We start from the raw sequence: 15,226 nt of genomic DNA, 5'->3' as shown, positions 1-15,226 counted from the left end.
GGCTGTTAGAAAAGTCTGTCGCTTTTTTTTTTCCTTTTCTTTTTTTGTTGTTTTTTGTGGGGTTTTTTTGTGTGTTTTGTTTTGTTTTGTTTGTTTGTTCTTTTCTTCAGTGCAAAATACATCCTCGCCCCCCTTCAGGGTTTTTTTTCTTCCTGGTTTGCATTTTTTTCCCCCTCCTAGATTTTAGTTCCAAAAAACCGTCTTTTTTAGACCTCCGTCTGGAAGTCTCCCTCCTGGACGTCTAGGGGGAGGTTGACACACTTCTCCCACTCGGCGGGAGTCATCTCCAACGAGTCTTTGTGTGGGTCAGATTCTAGTACATTCATAGTGGCGTAGTTCTGGTACTCACAGGCCGGGTTGTAGCTCTCCCATGGATTCTTGTTTTGTTGCATCATCATTGCCTTGTCCTGTGATCAGAGACAGTGGTTATAGAGACAGACGGGATAGCATTGTCGAGAGCTAAAATAAAACATTCTCAACCTTTTTACTTTCATTCATTCATTCAAGAACGCGACAGTTTGATATTATCGGGCCATGGTTCGAAATTCCTTTAACCCATTTTTTGACCTGGGAACGATTCTACTGTTTTCTTGAAAAAGCTATGTTTTTCTGTGTCAGTCATTCTCCAACACTTTCATGTCACTTTTTCACGAAAAATACAAGCTCTACAAGCTTGTAGATCTGCTATTTAATCTGCTATTTAACCCATTCTGACCGGGCACCCATTTTGGTGTCAGCATCATGTTATGCTTTAGCTATTTAAAAATAGCAGACCTACAAGCTCATATCGCGCCACCGAGTGGCGCGCTACGAGCTTGTAGGTCTGCTATTTTTGAAACCCCCCCCCCCGGCGTTGAGAGACGGAGCAGGTTATCATTGTCGGCGAAACGACAATGTCGGAAGAACTATCAAATAACGGATATTGATTTATTTACTTTTGTCTAAGTGGACGACAGACACACTATTCCCACAGAGTTGTAGTGGATAATAATGCTTCCCTTGAAGCTCAGCGACTCCGGTCGACTATTATATGGGGCTCCAGCTGTGAAGCCCTTTTATAATCTTGAATTTGTTGTCATTGACGGTCACAATGGAGAGAGAGATAGAGAAAGAGAGGGAGAGAGAGTCAGTCTACTCTACACAATGGTTACTAATGTTGTCTGCAGCCAGCTCTGCAGTAGATTCATTTGGGGGCGGGGGGGGGGGGGATTGGTGTTCAGGATGTGGTTATCGTTTTCTGTACAAAAGTCCTTGCAGTGGTAACTAAGCAACAAGCAGCAAATTACATTGTGCTGTGGGGGTGATTGAAATGTGAGTGAAAGAGGATTACATGCAGTGGGGAAAGGCTGCTGTTGTTTAGCTGACAGCGCCTATACGCGCGCACACACACACACACACACACACACACACACACACACACACACACACACACACACACACACACACACACACACACACACAATGGTGTGGCTATGTTTGGTCAACAGCCAATTTGGTGCATTACACAACTCGGAGGCCATTTCTGTGGATAAATGTCGACCATCCACGGCCATTATCTAGATCTCTGGTTAAGTGTGTAGAGGGAGAGAGAGAGAGAGAGAGAGAGAGAAAGCGAGAGTAGTTTTGGACGGTTCTCGTGTCGAAAGCCGGCGGGTTAGAATTGGAAACAATTGCACTTCAAAACAGCACTTTCAATACCTACTCCAGTGAGCATAATTCACAAACAAAAGACTCCCCCCAACCCGCACGCACGCACGCACACGCACACACACACACACACACACGCACGCACACACACACACACGCACACACACACACGCACGCACTTAAGTGAATAAATAGCAAAACTCGAGGCAATTATGTCTATATAGATGTTGATAGATTAAAGAATCGGCCATGCATTAATGGAATAATGATGGGTTTGCTGGGGGTAGATAAATGTGCAATGTAAATAAAAGTGCATTCATGGCCTTGCTTGCGTTTTTGGAAATGGATGCACTCTATTGCAGCCGGATTACCAAAGACAGCCATCGCCCTCCCTCCCTCCTTCCCCTAATTCAGACAGCCATCGCCCTCCCTCGTCCTCCTTCCCCTAATTCTGGCCTTGTGGAGAAAAACGATTCGACTGCTTTAGGAGGGGGGGGGGGGGGGGGGGGGGGGGGGGGGGGGGGGCGGCGGCCCTCCTCCTCCCCTGCCAGCTGTTGGCAAGCCAAGTAGGTATAGGAGGGCCCTCTTTCCACATGAATACATTAGCCGGATAACCGCTCATTTGCACAATCACACACTACGTATCCTGTGCTGGTGGTGATCGAAAAACAGAATGTTTGGATAGAGAGATGGTGGTTCTCTCTCTCTCTCTCTATTGAGCCACCCCCTCCCCCCCCCCCCCCCCCTCCCCATCTTTTTGGGGGGTTTTCCTGTTACTCACCATGCTGCCCATATTTGGTATGTCTCGAAATCGGTCCAGGGTTTGAAATTTCTGATTCAGTTCCTGGAACAGCTCCATGTGTCTTTTCCTGGTGTGCATGACTTTCTGCAATGGCAAGGGGTTTTGTCTTTGTATTCACAGCCAAATAATGCAGATCAATGCATCTTTTCTCTGTCTCTCCACCCCCTACAGCTATTCTATTTTATATTTGAAAGTGTCTTTGTCATATTAGTATAGGCCACATTTTAATTGTGGGCCAGAAAATCAATGGTAAGATCAAAAATATTTTTCTGCATATGTTACAAATACCTTTATAAAATAAAGGAAACACTAGCATAATAAAGACAAGCCACAATTCACTAAGACTTCTCTGCCATAATGTGTCTACTCTGGACTCTGGAGTGCCTGAATTCGGCATTATTTATTGCATAAAGTCAGTCCATCGTTATCATAATATTATGATGGAAAACAATGATGGCCTGGCCTTAGTGTTGCACTCAGCCCTGTTCACACTTGCTTGAAATGCTGGCAATTTACTGATTTCATATTTCATACCAGCAATATCTCGTCACCCTACCTACAGTAGTCGGAATCCCTGCATTCTCATCACGACATGTACAGTACACAGTGTTTTTATACCAGTATTGTCATGACAGTGCGTCATGACGGTCCTTTTTCATAAGGATACATGAATCCTATGAAACAAACTGTTGTTTTATGAACAAGATGCTTCATAAAAAACAATGTCGGTATATTACTGAAATGATGAGAAATGTACATTTCGGTGCCATGTGTGAACACTGATATTCGCATGCCGGCATTCAATGATGATTTTGGTGCTGGCGGCAATATCACGTCACGCTAGCGAGTTTTAAAACATTGCTATCGTGCGCGAACCTGTGAACCTGAAACAAACCCAAGGCGATGCATCCTACACACAACGGCTGCCCGCATCGCTTCGTTTAACATGTTTCCTTTATTTTTTTCAATTTGTATTACATGTGCAGAAAAGCCTTGAATGCAAAAGGTATTGCTCAAACCTGTAGAAAGGGGCGGTTGGTTACGTATCTATTTCCTTCGGGTTGCAAGCCAATATAAGTATTGTTTAAGAGACACTGGTAAAAATCTGATGTGAAATGTGCAAATGACTTTAAAGCATTCATCGGGTGAATGTGTAGGAGATGGAGAGGAATAAAACAAAAACATGGATGTGAGAACTGCTGCCTTGTTTGTCAATTGATAACCTTGCTTTTACCGTGACTATACACAGCACAAACATACATTTTGTGTTTGGTTAAGATGATGTGAGAAGTAACTCCAATAAGCTTAAGTGCCACAACACTTGGTAGTGGTAAATCAAATGGCAAACACAAACGCAACGGTATGTCACTCGACAGCGGTAGAAAAAGCTAGAGATGCAGAGATGAACAAACGTGACGAGACCAAACGGTCAACTTACTTCAAAGTCCAGGTCAGAGTACCGTGACTTCCTTCTCTGTAAAGAAGGGGAAAAAAGGAGAAAAAAAATAATCATGATATTATATTAGACTTTGAGAGTATTCAGTGCATAAATAATCAATCCAAATTGTTAACAATATGACACAATTGATTTTCAACATCCCTATTTATAATAATAATGATGAACATTATTTATAGAGCATCTTTCATGACAAAGAATGCAGCACACAGTGCTTTACAGAACAAGAAAAGCTAAAAACAAAACATCAAAATCAAAGCAAAGTCAAGAATGGCATAAGGGCCTAAAAAACCCATATCAAACTATGAGTCTTTGAAATGTAAAATGCTTGAGAATGACTGACTGACTGTAGCAGTGTTCATTTTGACAGTGACAAATAGTTTTAGTTCAGTTTTAGTCATCTGAAATTGTTTAGTCTTAGTCTGGTTTTAGTCGACTAAATATCAAACTATTAGTCTTTTAGTCTTGCAGTCGGGCTACACTGGGAACTGAATTGTCGTGGAATCGCTCAGAGCAGAGCCCGAGTGAGTCCACAACGGTACGCTGCCACTAGCCTGAGCTAACGTGTTAGGTTTCTGGATCTCATCGATCTGTCCGTCACCCCCGGCCCCTCCTCTCCCCCCTAGTGCAGCGCTACGTCACATCATTTGGAGCGACGCCCACCCGGAAGGGTTGACTCCCACTTTTAGACCAGAGCGGCCAATGCGTTCCTCCAGGCTTTACATTTTTGCACCAACAAAAATGAAAGCCTGGTACCGAGGCTACGCTGCCACTATAACCAATATAACCCAGCTACACCGATGGTGGGTGCAGTGTGCAGGTTGTGCGTAAGCGCCAGGCGCCAATCTATTTTTCCACGTGTCGCAGCCCTTCGCCTCGCCTTAGTGAAAAGAAAAAATAAAGTAAATGTGAAACTCCTGCTGGACGGACTGGTTGTCGGTGCAGCCACCTAGCTGCTTCCGTTTCTGGTTTCTTGAGCTTGTAGATCTGCAATTTTTTCTATTTGAATTGAAATACTGCATTGTACATTTTTTTTGGCAATTTTTGAATTGGAATCCTGAACAGTAATTTTTTTATTTTATTTAATGCATTTAGTTATACTTATGTTAACCTTATGAAACTTAAATGCAAATACATTAAACATAAAAAAGACAATAACATTTTTTAAATACTAGTCATTAAGCTACTAAAGATTGAAGTAATTAAAGCGGGTCATGTTTGCATGATTGGAATTGTAAAAATGTGTCGATTCAGGTCTGGTGACTCGGCCTATGGCGGCGTCAGTCTCCATCGAACATCTGATCGCAGCTGCTGATTGGCCATCAGCCCCGTCACTCGACAGCGTCAAACAACAAACATGTCTGCCCCCACTGCGGTGACTCACGAACGTATCAATCTGGCTTTTAAATCGACCTGTGATAAATAGTTTCTTTCATCATCCGACATATTTTACCGCCTTTGTTTACTTGCTAGTAGCGCACGTTGGCTGTGTTTGTGTGGTTAGCAACCGGGTTAGCCAAAGCCACATGATTGACAACAACGTCATCTGCTTTCCTACTATTCTGATTGGTTGGTATGAACCAATAGCCGAAGACTGACGCTTTTACAACGCCCATCCTAGAAACTGCTGCTGTGGAGAGGACTTTCAGTCTGAATAATGAAGTGAAACAAAATGAAAATTCAGAGTGTCAGGCTACACTATTCTATCAGTTTTACAATATGAACCTGAGGGCCGCATTAAGTGAAGGTGAGGGCCTCATATGGCCCCCTGGGGCCGCTAGTCGCCCATATATGAACCAAATGAACCCTGCTCTTTACCTCCAAGGAGCTCATAGATATGGTGGAGCCCGTGTCGCTCCTCGCCAGCCCCGAGCCGTCTCCCTCCATCTCGGCCAGGAAGTTCTTGACGGCCGTGCGCGGCTCGAAGGGCAGCGTGGTCTGGCCCAGCTGGTGCTGCTCCCCCGGGGGGAGGGGCCCGCTGCCGCCGCCGGAGCCGCCGTACTGCTGGTGGTCCGCGGCACTGAGGTTCATGTGGTCCACCATGCTGCCCCCCACCCCCACCGGGCCCCCCAGGCCGTAGTCTGGGCTCAGCTTGTAGTGAGCCATCAGCCTCTCGTGGTGGTGGGGCAGCGTGCCGCCGCCGTCGTCCTTCAGCAGCGTTGGCACGCTGCCGCCCGCGGCCTGGCGCGGCATGACGATGTAGTCCGTCTCCATCATCTGCTGGCCGCCCAGGTGGCCCCCGTCCATGTCGTGGTGGTGGCCGACGCCCATGTCTGAGGGTTGGACCAAACGCTCAGATGTCATATTATGATTTATTTTTTACATTTTTATTTTTTATTTTTTATCCCGCTATTTCTGTAACACCTGTTTCACCCGGTGCCTAACCCATTCTGACCTGAGATCAGATTCATACGAGTTTTCCACTGGACACACACTGGTCTGATTAACCCATTCTGACCTGAGATCAGATTCTAAAAATCTAAAAACAGCGTCCCTGGTGGGAATCGAACCCGGGACCTTCTAGTTATGAGGCGATATCGCTACAAACTGCACCCCCCACTGTACCCCCATCCCTTGGAAAGGATTCTAACAATTATGCAAAAAGTCCTGTGATCCTCTCAAACGATTGCGATGGTGGGGGGTTTTAACCCATTCTGACCGGGCACCCATTTTGGTGTTGGCATCATGTTATGCTTTAGCTATTGAAAAATAGCAGATCTACAAGCTCATATCGCGCCACCGAGTGGCGCGATACGAGCTTGTAGGTCTGCTATTTTTTGAAAAATCGAAGAACGACTGACATTTTTTTTTAATCTGATCTCAGGTCAGAATGGGTCAATCAGACCAATGTGTCTCCAGTGGAAACCTCGTATGAATCTGATCTCAGGTCAGAATGGATTAAGTCAAAAACAGTGCCTTCCTTACCTATGTCCTGCTCGCTCTGACGCATGGCGTCGTCCGTGCACAGGTAGACGGTGCGGCGCATGTCGGCGTTTCCGTCGCCCATGTCTCCGTGCACGCCTCCTCCTCCTCCTCCTCCTCCTCCCAGGGGCATGTGCAGCGCCCCCCCAGGCTGGATGATGACCTTGGACATGATGTTGCCGGGCAGCGTGGCGTAGTTGAGGCCGCCGCCTACGCCCCCCTCGGGCGCCTTCTCGTCCTCCTCGTCGTTCAGGGAGATGCGGGAGAGCGTGCCGGTGATGGTGGCCGCGCGGCACGAGCCCATGTCTTTGTGGAGAGCTGCAGAGGGGGAAAGAATTACACTTTAGGCTGTGGACCTTATATACATTTTTAAGATTTGGAGCTTATTCCAGTGTGCGGACCTGATTTATTTTTCTTCTTGTGCCATGGACCCCCATGAATGATTTGTGTTGTTATGCTGTGGACCCCCCCCCCCCCCCCCCCCATCTGAAGGGTCGTGAGGCTTGAAACGTCACGTCCACCACTATGGTGTAATAAACCTTATATACATTTTTTTTTCCTTATACACAGACCTGATTCTTTTTCCCCTTCTTGTGCCAGGGACCCCCATGGCATGATTTGTGTTGTTAAAATGTTTCTAAGCTATTCCAAAAAATGTGTCGCATACTTAATGGCAGATTCACATCAAGTTCACATCACAAATTCGCAACGTGTCTTATAAATCGGCTATTGAAGCCTAAGTATTTAGGGTTAAAACAGTTTCCGTGCCGGGAATGGATTACTCCAGGTTACTGTCGCTGCCATCCCCGCTATACCCGCCTTTTGTTTTATGTGTTTAATCCGCTGTATTGTAATAAATAAAACGAAAATCCGTCTTCGTCGCGGAGATAGAGACTAGATGCATTCGCTTTGATGACGAAACCGGAAATCGTCACATGCTGTGGGCTGCTAGGGCTTCTGGGAAATTGAGGCCAATGGAAATGCATGGGGTGCAACGCCTCATTGAGACGAGTCTTGTGTGCGTCTTCCGGGTGCACCAAGATGGTGGATGATGCGCTCGGATCACAACATACCGAGGGAGCTTTTTTCGCTGGATTTTCGCGGATTAAAAGCCCAAATAATTCAGCGTATGCTCTAAAGGTAATACAACAATCTCGGCAGTGAAGGGGGGTTGATTAAAATGCGGGTTAAGCGTGTAAAACAGTCAAACTGTTAACAGTGGTTAAACTGTATGAAGTCATTTTGCTGGGGGGACCCCTGGAACCTCCTGAAGGACCTCTGTGGGGCCCCAGACCCCTGTGGGGCCCCAGACCCCACCCTGAGAGCCACTGTACTAAGATATACTTTCACAGCGAGGATATACTGTCTCTGAGCTGCAACACCACATGGACAAATACACAGATAAGTTGAGTCAATATGCATTCAGATTGAATGGACATTTCTCAAAATTGGATTTTCAGTTTTTACTGTATATCTTTAAAGCATTACTGCAGAGAACAGGTGGTGAATATTAAACGGTGCATACTGTAGTACAATTGACACCCTGTTTAAGAGAGAATTCTCGGAAATAGCCAATCTACAAGGTCGCAACGTGTTGCGTGCTTTTGATCAGCTTTTTTTTTTCTTCAAATCTTCGCCTACAATGACATGACATGCTCACAAAATGGTAAATAAATGGTAAATGGTGCATTTATATAGCGCCTTTATCCAAGGCGCTTTACATAGATTACATTCACCCATTCAAACACACATTCATACACCGATGGCGGCAGAAACCATGCAAGGCACCAACCAGGAGCAATTAGGGGTTCAGTGTCTTGCTCAAGGACACTTCGACACTAAGTCTGGGGGAGCCCACAGGGTTCGAACTGGCGACCTTGCGGTTACCATCCAGCCACTCTACCCCCGATAGCCTGGTTAATAAACCAGACTAATATTGCACGGACCGCGAGATATTAGTCTGGGGAGGCTCAGCTTGGATTTCATTTCCAGGGAAACATTTTCTCTTTGAGCAATTGGTCAGAGCTACTGTCAGTCAAAGGTCTCAGGCATTGAAAGTCACTGTACCAAAACCCGCCCATATTGCATACCGTGTCCCGATTGGCCGCCCACATTCTCTGGTGTAGGAAATGGGCGTACAATTGAGCCTCTCCAGACCGAAATCCGCCGGCAGGCAATTTATTTTTGCCAACGGCTGATTCAGTCTGGTTTATTAACCAGGCTACCCCTGAGCCACCACCACCGCCCACAAGATCGAAAGCTTTCAGATCTGCTATTTTTTGTTTAAAAAGATTTTGGTGTAGACGAGAAGAGAAAAACGGCACTACCGAGTTTTTTTTTTACTAGGAATGGAGACTTGAAAGTTGGTAAATACATGCAGATAAAATCTGCACTTGGGAGTAATTTTCCCTCACTAGAAGCCGTCTGTGAAAACGCTACCTCGTCTCAGTGTCCTGCATGTTAAAGGGTCACCTTGTAGAGAAGGAAAAACAAGGACGCCGCCTCCGCCTCTCTGATCAGAGGAAAGAACCTCCACTGTTGATTTGTTTTTCGAGGGCATTCTCATCATCATTGAAGCCTTGAACCAGGAGGGAGCAATTTACAAAAAAAGGCTCACACAAGACTATACACGGGAAAAAAACATGAGATAAAAAAAATCTAAGCGTTCTTTTTGTTCCCGCTTAATTTGCTGCATGTACGTACAGTAGCCTGGAGGACCCGGGAGAGAGAAACGATGTGTGTCCACCGGGGGAAAGAGATGCACAATTTATACGAACTAAAAATACATTATACTGTTGTACACGCTGTCGGGTAAAAACCTCTCATCTCCAAAGCTGTTACTTCCACAAAATGGGATTTAGTTTATCAAAGTCTATCAAATATAGTTATTATTTGGTCACAAGCTCTTAAAGGTTTTATGACATTCATTTTCATTTATTTTTCTTTTTCTTTTTTCTTTTAGGTTTTATGACCTCAATTACACCCAAAAAACCTGAACTTTGAACATTCAGTGGATTTTCTGTGGTCTGAAGTTTTCTTTGGGGTTTTTTGGGCCTTTTGAGCTACAATGAAAACAGGCAACACAGTGAAAACAGTGACATCTGCTGGCAAATCCCATTGACATATATGGGATTTGCAGTAAGTGATGTCACTTATTGCCGGCAAATCAGAGCACCTGTTTAAGCCAGAAAACCACAGATCACAGAAAATCTACTGAATGTTAAAAGTTCATGTTTTTTGGGTGCAATTGAGATTAGAAAACCTAAAAAAAACAAGAACAATTCCAAAACCTTTTTTTTAATGTCACAATCCCTTTATTACGGTACTGTGAATTGGTTGTATCTTGTAGATTGGCTCTTTATTCCTACTTAAACACCTAAAACAAAACGAAAAGTTTAAATATGGAGATATGACGTTTCTCCCCGATGGCAACAATACACAGTATAATATGATGTTTAATAGCCCTATACTGTCGAATATGAGGCTACGGGATATTTGTGGTGGAAATGAATAACCTTCATGATTAATCACTTCAACCTTCTGGCCTCCTTATTTTGGGCATGTCATGATAGGCCAACATTTGCACACATTTTCTCCCCACCCAAGAAATGCGCAAAAAAAATAGTGTTGTGGCTAAGTACAGTAGATCTGCAATTGTCCAATCAAAGCATTGGTATCAAAATGTACTTAACGTACCAAAAGTAGAAAAGTCTAATTATGTCCCATTTCACATGTTTTCAAATGTATAAAATGTATAAAAGGATTTAAAAAAAATGTGTCTCATCGCATTTCTCATCCACCTCTCATCCAAGAAATATATATATATATCCTCAGAATTGTACTGTACACTACAGTACTTGGGGAAAACGTACTTGGTTACTTTACAACAGTTTACACCACGTAGAGAGTGAGCTGGCTTGTAAAGTATAACCTGTGGGCTTTTCCTGTCCTTGATATTAACCTGTAAGAATGATTTTAGCCCAAACAAATTAATTATTTTGCCTGAAGTGCATCCAGTCTGGAAATACACACCTCCAGACGGTCAAACAAAGGAGACAGCCAAGATGTTAGACTAAAGGGCGATCTCCATTTTAACGGGATTGTGACATTAAGAAAAAGGTTTGGGAATTGTTCTTGTTTTTTTTAGGTTTTCTAATCTCAATTGCACCCAAAAAACATGAACATTTAACATTCAGTAGATTTTCTGTGATCTGGGGTTTTCTGGCTCAAACAGGTGCTCTGATTTGCCGGCAGTAAGTGACATCACTTACTGCAAATCCCATATTTATGTCAATGGGATTTGCCAGCAGATGTCACTGTTTTCACTGTGTTGCCTGTTTTCATTGTAGCTCAAAAGGCCCAAAAAACCCCAAAGAAAACTTCAGACCACAGAAAATCCACTGAATGTTCAAAGTTCAGGTTTTTTGGGTGTAATTCATAAAACCTAAAAGAAAAAAGAAAAATAAATGAAAATGAATGTCATAAAACCTTTAAAAAACTAATCGTGCACTATTTGGTCAGCACCTGCAGCACGTTGGCACGGCGATAAAGAAAGAAGAAATGACCTACAGAGAATTTAATACAAATAGTGACTATGTTCATGGTTTGTCAAAGTCGTTAGTTTAGTACATTATTCCAGAACAATTATCATCACCATGATTTACTATCATCCCTGATGATGCCATAGTGATACCTGGGCACAGTATATGGGGGCTTTCCCCATGTATGGGGACTTTCCCCATGTATGGGGAGTTTGAGAGTGATACACTGACGGACAAACAACGCACGATTCCATAGTTCACTGCGACCTTCACACCCATCACACCCATCCTCCGCTCACTCCACTGGCTCCCCATCTCATTCCGGACTGAATACAAGATTTCCCTGCTAACCCACCAGTGCATCCACGGCAACACCCCCCCCACCTTAAGGAACTTGTCACCCTTCAATCCTCAACCCGCTCCCTCCGCTCCTCAAACACCAACCTCCTCAAACCCACAAAGACCAACCTACGCACCAATGGGTGACTAGGCCTTCTGCTCGGTCGCCCCCGAACTGTGGAACGCTCTCCCCGCCCACCTGAGAGCCCCACAGTCGGTCCTCTCCCCACCCACCTGAGAGCCCCACAGTCGGTCCTCTCCCCGCCCACCTGAGGCTGAGAGCCCCACAGTCGGTCCTCTCCCCGCCCACCTGAGAGCCCCACAGTCGGTCCTCTCCCCGCCCACCTGAGAGCCCCACAGTCGGTCCTCTCCCCGCCCACCTGAGAGCCCCACAGTCGGTCCTCTCCCCGCCCACCTGAGAGCCCCACAGTCGGTCCTCTCCCCGCCCACCTGAGAGCCCCACAGTCGGTCCTCTCCCCGCCCACCTGAGAGCCCCACAGTCGGTCCTCTCCCCGCCCACCTGAGAGCCCCACAGTCGGTCCTCTCCCCGCCCACCTGAGAGCCCCACAGTCGGTCCTCTCCCCGCCCACCTGAGAGCCCCACAGTCGGTCCTCTCCCCGCCCACCTGAGAGCCCCACAGTCGGTCCTCTCCCCGCCCACCTGAGAGCCCCATCGCTTTAGGCGGACATTTATTCTCTCTGCTACGATAGCAGAGAGAATAAAACATTTCCGTGCTTTCCCTGCTAACTCTTTGATTTGTTTTGTAAAGCAACATTGACTACTACGAAAAGCATTATATATTATAATAATATTAGTAATAATTATGTATCATTGTTTAACCACATGAACCCTATATGGTCCCATTGTGGGGGTCCCCTGGGGTCTATGCATACGAGGCCTACCCTACACTGTAACCTGTCGCAGGCTTTTAGAGGCAGCTGCATATTGACCCATTCTGAACGGGAACCCGTTTTGGTGTTAGCATCATGTTATGCTTTAGCTATTGAAAAATAGCAGATCTACAAGCTCATAGCGCTCCACCGAGTGGCGCGCTACGAGCTTGTAGGTCTGCTATTTTTGAAAAATCGAAGAACGACTGATAATTTTTTTTTAGAATCTGATCTCAGGTCAGAATGGGTTAATCAGACTAGTGTGTGTGTGTCCAGTGGAGACCTCGTATGAATCTGATCTCGGGTCAGAATGGGTTAACGACCTCGTTAACAGGGAGACCATTACGGCCCTTACCTGATCGACAGGCGATGTCCACATCCTTCTCGAAGTCGGTCTGTTGGTACAAGACAGACAAATGGTTACCGCTGCTCCAAATAACATCATCTACAGTATGCTGTAGTACTGTACCATATGAGGCATCAATAAAAAAAAAAACACAAGCCAGCATTACAGTAAGTGCTTTTGTTAATGTAAGTGCTTGACTGGGCAAATGCAAAAAGCTATACAGGTCCATTCGTTCGTCTCTGCTCCCTCTATGTTAATTAGACACCCATGCAAAAAAAAAAAAAAAAAATGCTTGCAGTTAAAAATAAATAAGGCCTGCTCGTCTGGAAAGCATTTGGCGCTTCTTCTCCGTTTGCTAATGACTGTATTGAACCGGCGTCCTCTGACACCATTTCCTAGTACTGTGAAAATGATTTAAAATCTGAGGGATATTAGAATACTAATGGCAGATCATAGCCATGCTGTGCCGCTGGCGTTGTGCTAGATGGAGGAGATGTGTGTCCCATTTCAAAGGTCAGCCGGAGAACACTGCTCTATTAAAGCCCCGTTTATGTTTCGGTGTGCCACGGCACTTGCATGGCAAAAGAAGAAGAAAACGTGCCGATCTACAAGCTCATAACGCGTGGTGGCCACAGCACGTTCTGAGCTTGTAGATCGGCTATTTTTTTGGGCACGCAATACTGTTGTACGGGTCGACCGGTGGGGGGTGGGGTGGGGTGGGCGGTCGTAGGCGAGGCCTCAACCCCCGAGGGGGATAACGGGGAAATGAGAAAGATGCCACGTCAAACACGAACAATGCGTTGCACCAAAACGGAGACGGGGGACTTGGGGGGGTGCGTAAGAAGAGAACCAAATAAAATGGATGTTGGCCCATTTGTCGGAGGGCCAAGTCGTCTACCCTGCGTGTAATTGCGGTTTTGCACCGACAGATTATTTTGGGGGAAAAGATAAGCCCGTGGGACCACAATACCCCCCTATCCAGGAGAGGAGATATTATTAAACGGAATAATAAAGAATGAAAAATCACATTAGGTTAAATTAAGGTTGTGGGAGAACAAAAAGCTGTGTGGTTATCATAAATAACCGTGTAACGGAACACTACACAGTGCTGTGGGTCTTTTTAAATGAAAACTGATCTAATAATGCTTGCATGGGGGGGGGGGGGGGGGGGGGGGAGGGGGCGTGACTCTGCTTACCATAATCTGAGCGTGGCCGTTGGGGAAGGTTCCGGTGGCGTCTCCGCTGATTGGGTCTTGACAGTTTCTGAGACGACATCTGAAAGCGTCTTGTACCTATGAGCACAGGGACGGTACAACTTATATATATTTGGTTTAATGCAAAACTAGAAATGTGTTCCGGTATGATCGGTGGCGCCAAAGACTTGCTGAATGTCAAAATAATATAGTTGGAAGTTATATAATTAAGCAATAAGCCACGAGAGGTCTCAGGTTACCGGGTATTTTACACTGCCTGGGGGCGTAGGTGGACCCGACGCGAAGCGGAGGGTCTTCTACCCCCCAGGCAGTGTAAAATACCCGGTAAGCTGGGGCCTCGAGTGGCTTATTGCTTTTCTAAAACGGTTACAAACATAATAGCAATATTATCCTAATAAAACTATTAAATTCACAAAAGTAGCTACGCTTTGCGCCACCAGAGCGAGCGAGCCAGAGCCACAACACTTCCTTGTTTTGCTCGTCAATTTATTTGAATGAATGAAATGTGGAGAAGAGATCCAGTAGAACACAAAGACAAGTAATTGTATAGGCATACAACTATACTTGTCTTTTAGTGCATAGCGGAAAATAGCAAATCTACAAGCTACAATCGGCTATTTTCAGCATGCAGCCAAGTGTAAACTAAAACATTTCAGATGACTATACTATATTGCTGGGGGGCTCTATAATGGCGTTGCACGGCGGCTCAGACTGCGTACTGTACCTCTCTCCTCAGGATACAGTGGACCATCACGATGACGAAACCCTGCAGGGAGTCGAAGACGGCGAACAGGATCTGAAAGAGAATGGAGCGCTTGTCCGTCATGGCCAGCACCGCAGACATCCAGGTCAACGCCAACAGAGGTAGGACCACGCACGAACTCCACAGGGAGGCCCTGAGGAGACGCAAATAAACATAGAGAGACATGAAAGGAGGGAACGTACAACATAAAAGGAGACAGAAATACATACTAAAGGTCAAGGTCTAGTACTGTACGTCTCTCAACCCTGTTGTATCACATCATCACTTCTACCAAAATAACCCCGAGGGCGTTTTCACTGTGACACA

General features: G+C 45.5%; 1 protein-coding gene across 1 annotated transcript in view; it reads right to left on the bottom strand.

Annotated features, from left to right (window-relative positions):
* Window positions 1-206: 206 nt before the first annotated feature.
* The window catches only part of adgrb3 (adhesion G protein-coupled receptor B3), a gene marked incomplete at both ends in the record, with an annotated part of 259,513 nt that continues 244,493 nt past the window's right edge, over window positions 207-15,226 (bottom strand). Inside the window, 8 exons of the mRNA XM_083775051.1 lie at window positions 207-407; window positions 2,429-2,533; window positions 3,888-3,923; window positions 5,724-6,178; window positions 6,831-7,145; window positions 12,953-12,992; window positions 14,140-14,235; window positions 14,882-15,053. Coding sequence (XP_083631177.1) covers window positions 207-407; window positions 2,429-2,533; window positions 3,888-3,923; window positions 5,724-6,178; window positions 6,831-7,145; window positions 12,953-12,992; window positions 14,140-14,235; window positions 14,882-15,053 — 1,420 coding nt within the window. The remainder of the gene's footprint in view (window positions 408-2,428; window positions 2,534-3,887; window positions 3,924-5,723; window positions 6,179-6,830; window positions 7,146-12,952; window positions 12,993-14,139; window positions 14,236-14,881; window positions 15,054-15,226) is intronic.

The sequence above is a fragment of the Protomyctophum parallelum genome, assembly GCF_964188405.1.
Source record: "Protomyctophum parallelum genome assembly, chromosome: 10".
NCBI lineage: Eukaryota > Metazoa > Chordata > Actinopteri > Myctophiformes > Myctophidae > Protomyctophum > Protomyctophum parallelum.
Note: the sequence above shows the minus strand (reverse complement) of the source record. Positions and strands in the feature narration are given on the sequence as shown.